At 36.2% G+C, this 16,947-nt stretch overlaps 1 protein-coding gene across 2 annotated transcripts; it reads right to left on the bottom strand.

Moving 5' to 3' along the window:
* Positions 1 to 8,535: 8,535 nt before the first annotated feature.
* Positions 8,536 to 16,099, bottom strand: LOC132182936 (uncharacterized). 2 transcript variants are annotated; one of them, XM_059596302.1, is made up of 10 exons: positions 15,380 to 16,099; positions 15,135 to 15,212; positions 14,570 to 14,611; positions 14,374 to 14,476; positions 13,923 to 13,987; positions 13,791 to 13,835; positions 13,589 to 13,696; positions 13,403 to 13,490; positions 9,584 to 9,630; positions 8,536 to 8,788 (listed from the first exon to the last, which is right to left on the bottom strand). In XM_059596302.1, exons 1-10 carry the CDS (start codon positions 15,989 to 15,991, stop codon positions 8,711 to 8,713), a joined length of 1,266 nt encoding a protein of 421 aa, XP_059452285.1. In that variant the 5' UTR covers positions 15,992 to 16,099; the 3' UTR covers positions 8,536 to 8,710. The 2 variants fall into 2 exon arrangements, with proteins under 2 accessions (XP_059452285.1, XP_059452286.1); XM_059596303.1 differs by having other exon boundaries at positions 13,941 to 13,987.
* Between the last annotated feature and the right edge of the window lie 848 nt (positions 16,100 to 16,947).

Genomic DNA, 16,947 nt, shown 5'->3' with positions numbered 1-16,947 from the left:
CATATGCTGATGCAAAAGATGAAATCTTTAAAATAGTTAATCAGTGTGGATCACGTTTAAGCATTTTTTATGAATATTTTCAACTTTTTTTTTTAAAATTTTTTTTATAAATATTTTTAACTTTATCTTCTCTCTGCATTTTTCCAGCAATCAAACTAATGATAAGAAAGAGTAATTTTAAAGCACCAAAGAGTTCAAAAGAAAAAAAAAATGATAGAAAGTTATAGTCACAAGCGACACTCTTAAGATGAAAGAAAAAGAAGAAAAACAGAAGCACGAAAACACAAATTCTGAATTTTCCTTTTATGTTCAACTATTTTCTCAACCGCTTAAAAGGAGTAATGAAAATTTTAAATCCCCAGTTGGTGCGCTACTTAATTCAATTCTCATTTGTAGAAACAAAGCCCATGAATTCTCTTGCCTTTCATTTTCTTCCCTTTGTCAACCATTCAAAGGAGAATAAAACTAAATATTTTATTTCTTACAAAAAAAAAAAAAAGTCTTTCTCCAAACCCTACCCTGTTTTCACTTTAGTTGAATCACACCGGTAGAAACAAAACGCACAAAAAAGAAAAGAAAAGAAAAACTATTTTCTTTCATTTTTCACCATTTTCATAACCCCAAATAAAAAGTAAAGTGATTTTAAGATTGTTCGTTCTTTATGAAAAGAAAAGAAAAAGAAAATTGTCAATATCCTGCAATATGTGAACAAAGTAGTTCAATTATGATCCGAGAAACCAAAATTTCTCTTTTCTTTCACTTTCCACCATTTCTCACGCACCCAAAAAATAGCAAAAGTTTCTTTAAAGAAACAAAACAAAATAAACAAATTCTTTCTCAAAATCATTATATAAAACGATTTAATATATAAATTATTCTATAAGCACATATCTCTTAATACAATCAGTTTAACTAATACCAAAGTATTAGGTAATTGAGTAGGTACATGTGTAAAAAAAGAGAGTATAGATAGGTTCTCACACTAAAAGAGAGCATAGTTTTTGGTTTATACTTTCTAGCACATGAATACAAACAAATACACTCTAAAGTAAAAATGTAGTTGTTTGTTTTCCTTTTGTGCCATTACTTTCATAACAAAAGTTGTTTTAAAAAAGACAAAAGAGTCATTGAGCTATGATTTGTTGGATTGTGGAAGCTCATTCATCTTCACTTGATGGTTCTTGAAGAGCAGTGATATTGAACCTATAGTGTGATACTCCACATGCATCAATGTTCATTGCCCTTTAATAACTCCCTAAGCCCTCATTAGGGTCTTCTTAACCTTAGTTTAGGTAGTGGTTTTACGCATGTAATACCCCAATTATTAATCAAGGTAATAATAATGGAAAATGCATTTACCTACATTAAGTCATATTCTATAAAAACACTCATAATTCAAAAGGGGCTAAATCATTTTATAAATCTTTAAACTCTCATTGAACGTTCGAAGTTACCCTGGAACATTCGACGAAACCCTAGACTCGAACGTTCGAATATTTGTTGAAACATTCGAGTAAAACCCTAGAATCGTTAGTACAAGAGTACACTGAACGTTCGATGATGCATAAAAAGCAAATTTAACTTATTAGCCACATCAACCAATCTTATCCACTCCACCGACTCTATAAATACACCCCTCATGACCCCTCAAACCCCATTCACCTACATGCACCTCTTCCACCCAAAAATCTAGAAAGAGAAAGAGATTCTAGAGAGAGAAGAAGGTGATTTAATGTTGTTCTAAATCATTAAAGTAAATCTTGAACCTTACTCGTTTTCATGCCGTTTATATTCTGACCATGTGATTTACAATTATTTTTACAAGTTTTAAATATGACATGAGGCATTTATTATTTACCTCTCTCAAAAGTAAACAATTTTCCAAAAAATTTTGAACTTACTCTTGTTTTCCAAGATTTATCATGTAGTTATGATTTAACATGTTTTTATTAAATTGTTAGAAGCTTCAGTTGATGTTTGGTAGGTGTTAGAGGGGAGATTAGAGTTTTACATGCATTATGGTACCTATCGAACGTTCCATGGTATCTGCTTGAACGTTTGATTGTTATACACCTTTGACAGTGCCCAAAATGGATAATTATATTTTTAATGATGGTTCAACATGTCTAGCTCCTGATTAGGGTTTTACATGGTTCTCGAGTTAATGTGCATAATGATAGAATATGTTTTACAGTAGAGGGAGTTCGAGATGTCCGAGAGTTTGGATGAGCGGAAGAGGTTAGTAAATACTTACAACTACTTTAATAAAACATGTAATCTGTCATATGACTAAGCATACATTTAGGGGTGGGCATAGGTCGGGGCGGGGCGGTTTGGCCTTTTCCCTACCCGCCCCGCACCCTTGCGGGTTCGAAAAATTCAACCTGCAACTCGCGTAAAATGAACCCTATCCGAGCGGGTTTGGGTTTTGCGGGGGTGGGTTGAGCGGGTCGGGTATTGCGAGTAAGAATCCAAAGCATCAAAATTTTCTCTTCCACGCTCCCAAGGATTTTCTTGGCAAGCAAACAGATCGTAGAGACTAGAGAGAGGGAGAGAGAATAGGTTTACCTGTAGTGGGAGTAGGATCGGAGAGCTTTGTCGTCGTTTTCTTCGTTCTCATTTTGCTTTCTTTGATTTCATTGTAGTTTTGTAGGGAAGAAGAAAATTAGAAGGGAAGAAGGAGAAGAAAATCAGATGGGAAGAAGGAGAAGAATTAGAGGGGAAGAAGGAGAAGAAGATCAGAAGGAGAGGGTGGAGGCTGCTGTGCTGTGTGAGATGAGTGAAAAGAGGAAGATTTTTTGGGTTTTTAGGGTTAGGTTACTAATGGGCGGGTAAAATCGGGGCGGGGCAGGTACTTGTAGGAAAAAAATCACTATACCCGCAACCTGCCCCGCCCCCCCACGGGTTGGTGAAATTCCTAAACTCCCAAAAATACACATAAAAACTGCGCGGGGCGGGGCGGGTATGCAGGTTGGGCGGATTTTTGTCCACCCCTACATACATTACTTTTCAACATAAAATAGGTTCTTGAGTTAATGTGTATAATGATAGAATATGTTTTGCAGTAGAGGGTGTTTGAGATGTTCGAGAGTTTGGATGAGCAGAAGAGGTTAGTAAATACTTACAACTGCTTTATTAAAACATGTGATATGTCAGATGACTAAGCATACATAACTTTTCAATAATATGTTTAGAGCATATTACTTTTATACTGATAAATAAATTTTTAACTATGATAAATGAATAATATTTGCATTATATGATAGGTACACCGGTATGTGTAGTATAATGGTCATGAGCTTATTATATGGGCTTGACTATATGGTCAAAATATGTTTATTGTTTATATTTGGCCTTGGATCCAATGGTTATTTTTGGACCGGCGCAACTATTTTTGAGTGGTGATACTATATGGGGATGTCATTAGCAGAGTGGGCCACCTGAGGTCGGACTCGGTTGGGCTGCTACTGAGTGGACGATATGCATATGATATCCGAAGGCACTGGTATTGTATTACAAATTCCTCAGGACAACGCCAACCCTACTAATGAGGGCATAAGAGCTTTGATAGACCATATGGAGAATAGTTATGATTTACTATATACATATTATGCCCTAGTATTTCATTAAAATAAACTACATTTTTATGGCATAATAACGGAGATAATACACGTTATATTTGTAAAAACTTAAGTATATTATCCCAAGTTGTAAACTATCACTCATAAGCTCATTGCATAATCAACTGGTAATATTTGGTTACCAAGTCATGGACTTATGCAGTTATTTTCATTCCATTTGTCAAACACTTTGGTGTTTTGTGGTTTCGCTAGTTGCCAGAGTATAGAGTAAGAAAGTTCGTTAGGATGAAGATTTTTGAAATTGTGTCCAATACTCCAATTGGTTGGATAACGTTTAGATAAATATGATTTATTCTCTGATTATTATTATAGAACAATGGATATATATACACTTATTCTTACTTGTCATGTATGTATGATTGTGCATTATCTGATTATATGCATGTGAGATCCCTAAGATGCAATATATTTGAGTTATGGTATAGATAAAGGTATTAACACACAGAAGATGATACTCAAAGGTCTTTGCAGTTTATTAAATGAATTGTTCATTGTCATAAATGGAACTGAAAACTCCATTTAGGCTATAACATATTGAACCTTAACGACCTATCTTAGTTAGGAGAAGCGGGTTGGCTTCGGGTTGATGTGTTGGGTATTGGCAGAATTGTGCCATACCTCGAATGGATTACGTGAATCATCATTTGTTTATAAATGCTATCATATCAAAAGATGTACGCGTACAATGGCTTATCGCATTTACTTTAAATCATAAGGAGTTCGTGAACTCAAATGTGAAGTGTAGGTTACTTTGATGTATCAAAGAGTGAGACCTATCATCAGTCGAAATAAACTCAATACGTTGGATAATCGCATGTAGCATTGTTGGAACACTCGCTTCAAGAAGGAATCAAAATCATTTGTCAACGAACAAAGCAATAAAGAATATTGCCCTTGTTTTAGATTTAATGGAAAAAATTATCTTGAAGCTTGGGCCTTGGTGTTTCATAGGGTATATTGAAACTTATACATGTACAAGGTAAGATGCATTCTGACAAAGTACATGAGGATAATTATAAATTTAACTTAGTGACTCAAGAAAAAGAGGTAGTGAAGAAAGTGACAGTACATAAACGTTGGTTCGACTATAGAATGATTCCATAGAGGGGTAACATGCAATAAATAAGTATGTTATGAGAATTAATTGATTAAATAAAAAATACTTATTAAAGTGCAGTCACAATTATTTAGTGGAATTAATTGTGATTAAATAGAGTTGTGTGACATGGTCTAGGAAGACATGGTCACAAGCCTATTAAGCTAATGCTATTTTTTCTTTAGGTCCCTCTTTGAGCTAATGTAAATTGACTTGCATTTATATTGTTCATCAGTTATATTTTTATTTACTTGTGGTGTTTGATTTAATAAAATATAGGCAAAAAAGATTTATTAATCTAAGTGACTAATTGATGAAAATTGAATTGAGGAAATTAAATCTAGTTTTGGGCTCATAATTTAATTCCTATAGGCTTAAGAATTAAAAGAGCATTGGGCTCAAGGATTTAATTCTTAAGAAGCTTGGGCTTGAGCTATGAGCTCAATAAAATTAATTATGAAGGGTTAAGTAAAGTTAAAGGAGCATTGTGCTTAAGGATAAAACCAAAGCCCAAGTACTAAAGAATGTGGGAGTAGGCTAGCGCATGGGGAGAATTATGGCTGTATATGTGGTGGGGCAAGGGAGGCTATTTTGACCCCCCTTGCCTGACTTTCTAATCCCAGTCCTATATGGTTTATTATCCTAACTCTCCAAGGATCCCAGTATTATAAGTAGAGGTCTAATAGAAAAGAAAATAGAAGAATTGAAAAACACAACACTCTTCCCAGTATTATAAGTTTTGTTTCTAGTTTTTTCTCTAGTCTTTGAGGAAAAAGTTCGTGAGCCTACACTTATAGTCATGTTCATTCATCAAAGACAAGATCTAATGGAAAAATTGTGTCCTAAATTATTTGAAGATCTTGAAGTTCTAAAAGAATTTCAAGATTATCAAAGATGTTCTTCAAGAATATTACGAAGATCATTAAGAAGTTCTTCAAGTTCACGAAGAAAACGAAGAATGTGAGGAAGATGAAGAGCAAGATGGGATGAACATTGATTCATACTTCGAATTTGCAAATATGCTTGAACGTGGATTGCTTAGCCCCACATCTCTTGAAGAATGGATGCATAGTCCTACATCCCAATGCCTAGGAGAGGCAGAAGCTACATGTAAGTAGGCTCTGACTTATGTTTGTTTAAATCTTGCCATGTTTCTCTTGAAGGCTCAAGGTCTTGGGAATTATCTTTATTTCTGCTGCATAAAATAAATTTTTAAATTTTACGTAATCGATCACAATAGAAGACCCCAAGCGAACGACTCGCATTATCAGGTCTAGTTAGTTATTCATTAATGACCATAAGAATATTGTTGGAGGCTTTGGTTCTGTAACTAATGATACTTACGGATAGTTATTATTATAATAATCTCAGGTCATGTATTTCTGCTTTGCACATATTTTACTCTATTATGTTTGATAGGTGATACCACCGGTCAATTACTAGTTAATTGATCTAGAGGTACGACCAGTAGATCGATTCAATTTTGGGGCCTTACAATGCACCCCACCCACCCACACCCTCACTGCTAGAGGAGGCAGTGTGACGACCCTACCCCCTCCCTTTATATTAGTTGGTGGGTCTTTCCCGCCCTCCCTCCACTTTTTTTTGGAAAACTTCATTTAATCTCACTGAACTTTTATCTCTTTTGTAATCACTCTCCTTAAAGTTCAAACACTTTTAATTTAGTGTACCAAACTTTAATAAATTTGCAATGTTACCCCTCGCATTAGGGTTTGAGGTTAAATCATATGGCAAAATAGTGAAATGACCATGATACCCTTGCAAAATTACCTAAATTAATTTTTTTAAAGGGATATTTTGAGAATTTTCTTGGCTACAGAAAATCTTATCAGAAGGGTAAACTTTTTAAAGTTGGATATACTAAATTGAGAGTTTTCAAACTTTAGAGGGATGGCTACAAAAGAGATGAAAGTTCACGAGGTTAAATATAGTTTTCTCCTTTAAATTTTTTTTTTTCTCTGTTTTTTGTTTGTTTGTTTGTTTTTTTTTTTTTTTGTTTGTTTTTTGTTTTTTTTTAAATGTATTAAGCTGAAACACTTTTGCACGCATAGAGTTATTTTATTGGATTTGGCATGATCTTACGCCTATATGTCACAAGTTTTGTTAAAAATCCTAACTGCATGAGATTGATAAATTGATAACAGAGCATACCTTAAAGAGTAATTTGATAAATTTTAAACCATAAAATTTTATTTGATAAAAGATTAACCCTAAAAAACCTTAACAATATTTTTCCCATAAACCAAAACTATTCTTTCAGTTACTTTAAATCAAAAGCACATCTCCTAGTTCTCAAGGTTAGCTTACTCGGCTAGAGACCACGCCTTATAAAAAGGAAGGCAAAATCGGATCTCATCTCCCTTTCCCCCCTCTTATACGAACATGTAAAAAAAAAAATAATAATAAGCGACTCAGGCACTTCAAACCACAATTTGGCTCACGTGCTTAAGCGGCCACGAGCAACTTCTGAGGAAATGAAAACAAAAAGAAAATAATAGTAAAGTAGGTGATCAATTGGTAAAGAGTAGTTAAAAATCTTAATGCTATTTATTCGTTAAAAGAGAGAGAAAAAAAAAAAAAAAATCCGGGTACCATTGGATCAACTAAATCGATTTTCCCCTTTACATTTATATCAAAATATGCAATTTCATTAATATATAGGTAATCTGTAACATAATATTAAGGGTAAATAAAAAAATAAATCTGAGTAAAGTCATTACAAATCATTCACTCAAATTTTAAATCTAAAAATTGAATTTTTGTGTTTCCGTCCAATTTAGTAATGTTTGTTAATGCCACATCAAAAATTTTACCATGTCAGATTAAAATAATATATATTTTTAAAAATTTTATTCAAAAAATAAATTCTTAAAAGAAAAAAGAAACAATTTTTAGTAAAATAAAAAAAAAAATTATTATTTTAATATGATGTGACAAAAATGCTGACATGGCATTGTCAAGCATTACTAAATTAAAAGGAAAACACACTAGACCCAATTAAAAATCGGGAAAAAAATTATGAATTTAAAAAGCGAAATTAAAAACAAATATAATGGGAAATTTGTTTTTATATTTACCCTAATTTTAATGATAAACAAAGTTTCCACAATTTTATAACTGAAAACTAATTGAATTCTTCTTCAATAATAGTAGAGATAATCGCATTTTCACTAAATCACCCATAATTCATATTGAAAAAGTTTATTGAAACGTTGTATAATTAAAAATAAAAATCCGTTAATTGAGCTCTCATAATATTCCAATGACCTACCGGCCAAAAGAAAAAGCTTTCAATGATCATCGTTGATATCACAATCAATGTGCAAGTGTAGTGGAAAAATCATAATTCAAGTCCGATCATGTCAACTCGAAATTCAATCCTACGATTAATTTGAATCCAAATATACTTTGGAACATATATATAAAGTTACATTCATCTGTCATATTAGAAAGAGAAATACTAAATCAATCCTAACCAAATTGGATCTACGTAAGACCAAACTTGCCCAATTGAAACACATCTGATTAGCAGTGAGCACCCGTACCCCAATCAAATTTTGCATCAACCACCTCATAAAGTTAGTTTATTGTATAAAGATTCCTTTGTTGAGCTAATTTTAAGAGTACTAATGATGATGATAATAATAAGTTAAAATAAGAAAATAGTAAAATTCAAATGATACTGCCCAATACCATAGCTAGAGTGCTCAAATAACACCAGCATATTTTAGCAAAGGTAAAACTAAATTGATAATCAGTTGATAATCCAATCCAGAATTGAACTATTCTAAGTAACATAATTTTATATCACAATCTTGCTCTTTGAATCCTAGCCAGAATTCAACTATTCTTACATAATTTTATACCAAAATCTTGCTCGAGAGAGAGACAGAAACCTCACTTCGTAAAAGGGAAAAACTTCAATCTATATTGAACTGTCACCGCCACCGCATCACTTAAGGTGGACTTTATTGTAGTGATCTGCAGCTTTGGATAATGACTGCATTGAAATGGGGAATCCTGGACCCATCTACATGTAACCAACCAATGGAGGATAACTTCAAAAACCATGTAAAAAACAACGAGTATGCATGACGGTAGCTATTAACAATATCAGATACAAGAAGCATTTATCTTGTACTACAGTATTAAGCTAATCCCCTAATTAAATATTATTATTATTATTAAGTTTAATAAGTCTGCCAACTCTCTAGTTTAAAGGTCAAAACATCTACAACTTTCCCACTTTCTACCAACTTCTCCCCAAGAAACAGTTCGCGCATAATTTATAGAGTATAATAAAACAACCAGTTCAAAAGAAAAACTTAGTGATATTATATAAACCCTTATACATTTAGTAATTTAAACTTAAATTACCAGTTGACACAAGCATTAAAATAAAAACAGGAAAAATGATAACTTTATTGGAGATAATAGTTAATTACACCAATTATCATGATACATTCTCCTGTAAATACAATACATGATGAAACACATGCACAAACGTGTGTATGTGTTTATATGCCCAACTACAAACCTCTCTTTTTGAATTAGGTGTAATAGGGAGGAGAAAACGACCCTAATGGAAAAATCAAGAAAGAGAACACTAAACATTTTCTCAAATTTCTTAAATCTTAAGATTTTTTTATTTTCATTGCTTTATGACTTCAAATCTCCCCCCTCTTCAAAAAAAAAAAGAACAAAAGAAAAGGAAAAAGGAAGCTAACCTTAGTAGAAGTGGAATGAAAGGTTTCAATATAAGCATCATGAAAAGGAAAGCCATTATCAACACCAAATTAATCAAGAACAAGGATTATGAGCTTACCGTGCTGCATATATGGAACGAGTTCACATATCCGGCATACTTGGAAGCTGTCAAAAAAAAGGGGTCAATATTTATCAAAGACATGATATACAAAATCCAGGCCATCTGACCCAGAATCTATGCACCAAATTCACTCTCCGCTTAAAGGAAAAGATCTCCAAACAACTACACGACCTTCTGTTACTAAAAATAAAATTATTCTTTGGTTTTTTGGTCCAACACTTCAATCTCCCTACTCTATAACCTTGGAAAATGGCACCATTAACTTTTCGAATAACTTCTTTTCTTTTCCTAATAACCTTGAAAATTGCAAAATTTTTCTACCAACTGATGCTATAAGCAAATACATTTGGATAACTGATGCTATAAGCAAATACAGCCAGAAGCACTTTTATATCTTTAAAACAAAGCAATGCTGGCCAACAAAAAACAAAATTCTCTTTGGCAAATGGAAATTTGTCATACCACAAGAAGTACCATAAATTTTCAGTATTTCTTGCAATGTGATTTAAAAATGCAAAGGTCATGCAGCTGATTGCATAGAACTACTTTTTGTTTTGTTTTGTTTTGTTTGTTTGTTTTGTTTGTTTTTGTTTTTGTTTTTTTTTGTTTTTTTAAATTAGTATTGCATAGAACTTCTAACTAAATTAGATTTGTTTAGGGTCATCTCGGCAACTTGAAATCACTGAATCAATTTGCTTACACAGCTCCTATAGGGCTGTACATGAGCTGCCACGCTAAATGCTAGGCTCTTTCAGTTTGACTCAATCTGGAGGAAAGCCTAAACTGCTTCATTTGAGTTGGGAGAGAGCTTCTAACAACCTCAAAATCCAGCTTGTATCAGCTATCAAAATGATGGAGGCACACTCTTGCTTCCTCATGGATTCCAAATGGTTCCATTGATGTAACATTCTAAGACTAAGCTTCTGAACATGTTAGATTTATTAAAGCTCTCATTATTGGCTTCAAGGCGGTCTTAGGGTTAAAAGTTAACCGGGCCAAGTCTGTTTTGGTCCCAGTTGGAGATTCGGTAGAGACGGATGAGTTGGCTGGTGTTTGGGGTTGTGGTACTAGTTCTTTGCCCTTGAAGTACCTGGGTCTTCTGCTAGGGGCGTCTTTCAAGCAGTTGGCTATTTGGGATGACATGTTGGAGAAAATTGCTAGAAGGTTGGCCCCTTGGAAGCGTTCATATTTGTCCAAGGGGGCGAGGCTTACTCTCATCAAGAGCACCCTATTCAATCTTCCCACCTATCTTTTGTCTCTCTTTCCCATTCCTATTTCCGTGGCGAAGCGCATTGAGAAGATTCAACGGGATTTTTTTGAGGGGGGGTTCAAGGATAAGACAAAGTTCTATTTAGCCAGTTGGCACGAGGTTTGTTCTCCGATTGCTGAGGGAGGTCTAGGGATTCGGAGCTTGCATTTTTTTAATCAAGCTCTCTTGGGGAAATGGTTCTGGAGATTTGCAAATGAGGAAGAAGCTTGGTTGAGAAGTATTTTGGTGGCAAAGTATGGGGTGGATTGGGGTGGTTGGCGTTCTAAAGTTCCTCGTGGTACGCATGGGGTGGTTATGGAAACACATATGTGGGGGGTGGAGGTCATTTCAGTGTCACTTCATATTAGAACCTGGTTTGGGGGGAAAGGTCAAATTTTGGGAGGATTGTTGGTGTGGCGAGTCGCCTCTCAAGGATGCCTTTCCGGGTCTTTTTAATATTGCTTGCAATAAGGATGCTTCCATTGCGGATACGGTAGTGTGTAAATGGGATGGTTCATTGGAATGTTGCTTTCACCCGTAGCATTCATGATTGGAAGGAGATGGACTTTCTTCTCGCTCTTGTACTCGTCTTTGATTCAGGGGGAAGGGGAGGACCAGATGTGATGGATCCCTTCAAGAAAAGGGAAGTTTGAGGTACACTCATTCTATAGGATGCTTGCCTTTAAGGAGCCTAACCACTTCCCGTGGAAAAGCATTTGGCGCACCAAGGCTCCTTTGAGAGTGGCATTTGGCGCACCAAGGCTCCTTTGAGAGTGGCATTTTTCGCATGGTCGGCCGCCCTTGAGAAACCTCTCACGTTGGATAATGTTCGGAAGAGAGGTATCGTTGTGATTAATCGATGTTGTATGTGTGAGGCGGATGGGGAGTCCATGGATCATCTCTTTCTTCACTAAGGGGTCGCGCGTAAGTTGTGGGATGTTATCTTCTCTCGCTTTAACATGTGTTAGGTTATGCCTAGAAGCGTCAAGGAGATATTCGCTAGTTGGTGGGCGGGCGGTAGAACGTGTAGTGCTGTGGTATGGAAGATGACTCCCCTTTGTCTTCTATGGTGTCTTTGGAAGGAAATGAATGCGAGATGCTTCGAGGATATATCGAGGAATCTTGAGGACCTCATTCACTTCTTTTTGTACACTTTATTCACATGGACTACAGGCTGGTTTGCTCATTTAGTGATCAATTTTCCTGATTTTCTCTTTATGTTCTCTTTTTCTTTCTCCCCTACTTAATCGCTCTCTTGTATACTACCTGTTTACTTGGGTTGCGCCCCTCTACGCTCTTTAATGCATTATTACTTATAAAAAAAAAAAAAAACATTCTAGGACTAATGAAGGGCAATAGCATGCAGAAAGAATGTCAGGTCAAACCTGACACAAGCTGATGCCAAATGCGGAGGAATGAACTATTGGAAACTTGTTTAGTTGTTTGATTCAGTTATGAATACCCAGTTTATTTGTGACCACTAAATTGTTCATTCCTAGGAACACAATTGGCCACCCTTGGCGGAAAACTGCAATGCAATCCGTGAGTTGCCCAGTTTTGGGCAAAAAACTTAGTCAAATTCACAAATTTGACTGAGTCAAACCGCAATTTGACCAAAAGTCCTATTTTCGCCAAACTTTTACAAGACAAGAATGCAAGTGCTTGGAAAGTACTGCATTTTAGAAGCTTGGAGGATGGCTCCTCTATGCTTAATATGGTGCATTTGGAGAGCAGAAAATGAAAAGTTCCAAAGATTATGAGAGGTCGGTGCTAGTGTCAACAACTGTTATGTTAAAATCTCTTTATGCTTGGATGACGGTGTCTAATAGTCCTCACTTTTCTAGTTTTATGGAATTTCCGGACTTGTATTCTTTTTTTTCTCCCTAATTGGGGTCTCTCATATACTTCTTGTGTACTTGGGTTACTTGCGCTTTTAAATGAGATTTGATTTACTTATCAAATAAAAGATTGCAAGTGCAAAGGCTCAAACCCAAACTGATTTGTTGAAGCTTTAGGCACAAATATAAAAAGACAAGTTCTATTACACTAAGCTACTCCATCTCCTTTTTGATAAGGAAAGACCATAGATATATTTATTTTCATCTAATGCAAAAATCATGTAATATACCATCTATACATAAACATAGAATACCAACATATGGTGTACCCATCATGCTTTGAAACCTGCAGTAATTTCAAATGGTTCGCTCGCTCTTGCTCTATGAATATGTATTCTATGTTCATACCATTGATTTAAATTGTCATTGAATTTCTACATGATTACATAATTGCCACTTTGAGTGGACTAGGGAGCACATGAGCAAGCCTAGACAAGCTTCGGTTTAATTGTTACTTGACCTAGACATGAGTACCAAGTTTCCCTCATTTATTTATAAAGCAAATCAGTACAATTAGACATGAGCCTGAATAGCTTGAGAAAGCCAGATGGTCCATCTGCCCTAATATGTGTGACCGAATAAGCTACCATGTGCAATTAGCGTCACCTAAATTGACATTTAGCCCATTAGAAACAAATTAGCAGACACATTCAACAATAAGACACTTACCCTTCTTTAAGTTTGGAGGCTTTGCAACCAAAAGAGCATTCATAAATGCACCAATATTTTCTCGTAGAGACTCCTCAGTAAAACTGGCCTGTAGGCACATTGTAACCAGATGAGAAGGATAAAGTCCCTTAAAATAGCATCCTATTGAAACGAAACCTTATGCCATGGATCAAGAAAATACGGCACCTTTCCAAGTCCCACATGCACGATAGATGTTTTGTCCATTTTGAAGTGAATGCGACCTAGTCTTGCTGCTTTTATTGCCCCAGAAACATCACTAGTGACAGTACCACTCTATACAACATAATAGTAGAAACAAAGAAAGATTCAGTACAAGTCATTTACAGATCTGTGCATTGACTGAGAAAACCAAAAATAATAAACTTACTTTACGGTCTGGCAATAGATGACGTTCTTTAAGAAAGCTTGCTATCTGTGAAACCGTAAAAGAACTCTTTTGAATAAAAGATCCATTTATTTGAAAAATAACAAGTTACAAAACCAAGAATTTTTTCATAACCTTATTTAGACGCAGTACCAATTTAGGAGTTGCGAAACACTTGTCAACATTAAACTTATGACTGCCTGCAAATTACATGGTCAGATATATGAATCAAAATCAGAAATTGATAGCAGATTAAAACATATAGGTTGTAAACACAATACCGCAATACCAAACAAGGGGGTCAAGTGAATAACAGTATTTAATTTTGCTTCAGCACACATGGCACTTCAGGTGGATATCCCTTAATAAGGGGAAAAAAGTGCATAGTTATGCAAGCATAATAACTAGAGCAGGAGAGAGAGAGAGAGCAATAAGCATAAAAGGAATGACAGCTTGGAGAATGAAAGCAACATAAGTAACGAGTTTGAAAGTAAAGCCAGGAACAACTTAAACAAGTGATGATGTAAAATTTTACATTACAATAGTGAACCTTATTGACATAGCAGCAACAAGATTAGTTCATTACTTGCAATTTCTTCAATAAGTTCAACACCGCCAACAATATCAGCGCCTGCAGCTCTAGCTTCATCTGCATCTGCCCCTTCAGCAAAGAAGGCCACCCTGACAACCTGCAAAAAATGAAAATGGTTATGCAACAAACAAAATACAATACAGCACATAATATAGCAACCATGTTCATTTAGCACAGGTTTAGATAATACCTTTGCCACACCATGAGGCAGAACCAGGCTACCGTGTACTATCTGCACTTCAATTGAGATAGTGGTAAGTTGAATCTTTGAGGAATATATTGGGAAATGAACACAGTAATGCCAAGAAAAATGTAAGCACCAAAAATCAAGAAGACCAACAGTGATGTGTCTTTCAGGATCCTTTTTGACATGAACTTGGCATGATGAATTAAATATAAAAGATCACAGAATCCAAAAATATTGGTAAAAACTACAGCCTCTTTAGACAAGCCTAACATGCCCTGTATATGCCCACTATAGAAAATAGGTTGATATAATATGAGCCACTCCAAAATTAACAATTGAGTACCAGCAATCCAGAGACAAAGGTTTAGACCACACAATAATATCTAATGGCCAAAACATGGAATCAACTCAACAATATCTAGCAGTTATATTAAAGCTGCTCAAACCCATATACAATACCAACCATCAACAATTCAGTCCCACAAAAAGTTTCAATTCAAGCCGTTCAACCCACCACACAAATAAGATAACGCTCGAAATAAGTGAGCAGATGACCTAGCGCACGTACCTGATCCGTTCGCTCTTTCTTAATACCCAATCTTACATGTGCTTCAATAGTTTCGTCGAAATTTCTCTTGGAATTAGCCTGAAAAATGACTAGAAATATCACAAAGATTTTAGCAATGACCTTTACTACAAGCTTAAGTTTTCCTAATTTCTCTCCAAAGACTTCAGGTTCCTTGAATGTCCTACCATATTTTCTCAGAAACAAAACAAAACAAAAAGTTTAGAAGCTTGAGCGTCTACACTGACCTTGACTTGGCGAATGCCCTCCATCAGATCAAGCGGAGCCGGCTTCTCTATCCTCTCTTTCTTCTTGATCAGCATTGGAAAAGGGACCGCCACGTTCTGTTCCTCCGAAACCCTAAACACCCTCCTCATCCGAGCATCAGCCTCGATTCTCTTCCTCTCTCTCTCCATCTCTTCGCTCTCCTCTTTTGCCCCCTTCGCCTCTTCGCCTTCTCCGGAGGTCCTGTCCTCCGGAAGAGGAGCCACACGAGAGGGGTACGACACTGGGGATATCGCGGCCGCGTCCTTGACGTACCGGATGTCCTCGCGGGTCCAAACCGGTCGCGTTTCTTGCTGCGCGCTGCGAGGTTCGCGGCGAGGCGGTGGCGATGGCAATGGCGATTGAGGAGGGTCTTGTTGTTGGTCTGGAGTGGAGGGATCTTTGGGTTTCACAGAGTAGGATACCGTTTGGATGGGTACGGGTTGAGAGGGTCTTTCTAGCTCTTCCAAGTCTGGGTTAGGGTTAGGCTTAGTATTCGGTGACGAGGAGAGGGATCGATGGGGGAATGGTGGAAATGGGGGTTTGGGGAGGCAATGGCGGCGAGCTTGGGAGAGAAGGAGCTTCAAGGCTGCCATGGAGTCAGATCAGTAAGAGAGAGAGAGAAAGGATCGGGGTTTTTGCGAGGGTTTATTCACTGGTGAGAAATTATCCGCTGTTCCTGAAGGACCACGTCAAGAAGCACATGTGCTCGTCCCAAGTCCCAACTTGGGGGTGGGCACGGCGCGGGTATTGTTAATTTCGGTACGGATCCGGTTTCTATGCGGTAGTGAAAACTACCGCATAGTTTACAAAAAAAAAAAAAAAAAAAAAAAACTACCGCATAGATGCTGTAGGCCAAAACGATATCGTTTAGCTTTAGTAAAATAAGTGCTAGCACCTGAATTTTACGCCGTTTCAAAACTGCCGTCACAGTAAAGTTGCAGGCAAAGAAAAAGAAACTAACAGTGGGTCTAGCAGTCTCAAGGATCTGGTCACCGCGGACGTGCTTCAGTCAAGGGACAAGAAGGTGACTGCCCCAAGGAGACCAAGGCCAGGTTCGAGGACAGGTTCAAGGCTGAGAAGAACAAGTGGTTCTTAAGAGTCAATTGCAAATTAGATGTAATCTCTCTCCTCTCTCGAACACAGAGTGGGCTGTGGGTGAGGTTTGTTGATTTTTGAGAAGGTTTGGAGACTGTAAGTGGGGTTTTCAATCTTGCTCTTTCTATGGAATTATGTAGTTGTTGATGTCAAAAAAAAAAAAATGTAGTTGTTGATGGGTTTCTTGGAATAAGAGAAATGGGCAAGTACCCAAATTATTTTTTCTTCTTTGTTGATATTTCATTGTGCCTACAGATATTTGTTGATTTGCTAGAGATTATGTCCTTTTCCTTTTTGCATCACCATTTCATTATCTAATGATTCAGATTCGTCCTGTTTTGGTAAGATTTGAGAGGTATTGAAAGTGGAAACAGAGTGTACTCGATGCCATTTTTTTGTTTCTGTTCACCTTGAATATGCAGATTCAACAAAGAAAAACACAAGACCTGGGAGC

This window comes from Corylus avellana, chromosome ca5 (genome assembly GCF_901000735.1).
Source record: "Corylus avellana chromosome ca5, CavTom2PMs-1.0".
NCBI classification, from domain to species: domain Eukaryota; kingdom Viridiplantae; phylum Streptophyta; class Magnoliopsida; order Fagales; family Betulaceae; genus Corylus; species Corylus avellana.
The sequence above is the reverse complement of the archived record's forward strand: the minus strand, read 5'-3'. Positions and strand labels throughout refer to the sequence as shown.

Excerpts from the sequence above, each read along its gene's own strand:
- LOC132182936 (XM_059596302.1), bottom strand. The coding sequence starts at position 15,991 with ATGGCAGCCTTGAAGCTCCTTCTCTCCCAAGCTCGCCGCCATTGCCTC. Across the intron at positions 14,477-14,569 it reads TGCCTCATGGTGTGGCAAAG|GTTGTCAGGGTGGCCTTCTT; the intron begins GTATTATCTAAA and ends CATTTTTTGCAG. Across the intron at positions 8,789-9,583 it reads CGTTCCATATATGCAGCACG|ATGGGTCCAGGATTCCCCAT; the intron begins GTAAGCTCATAA and ends GGTTACATGTAG.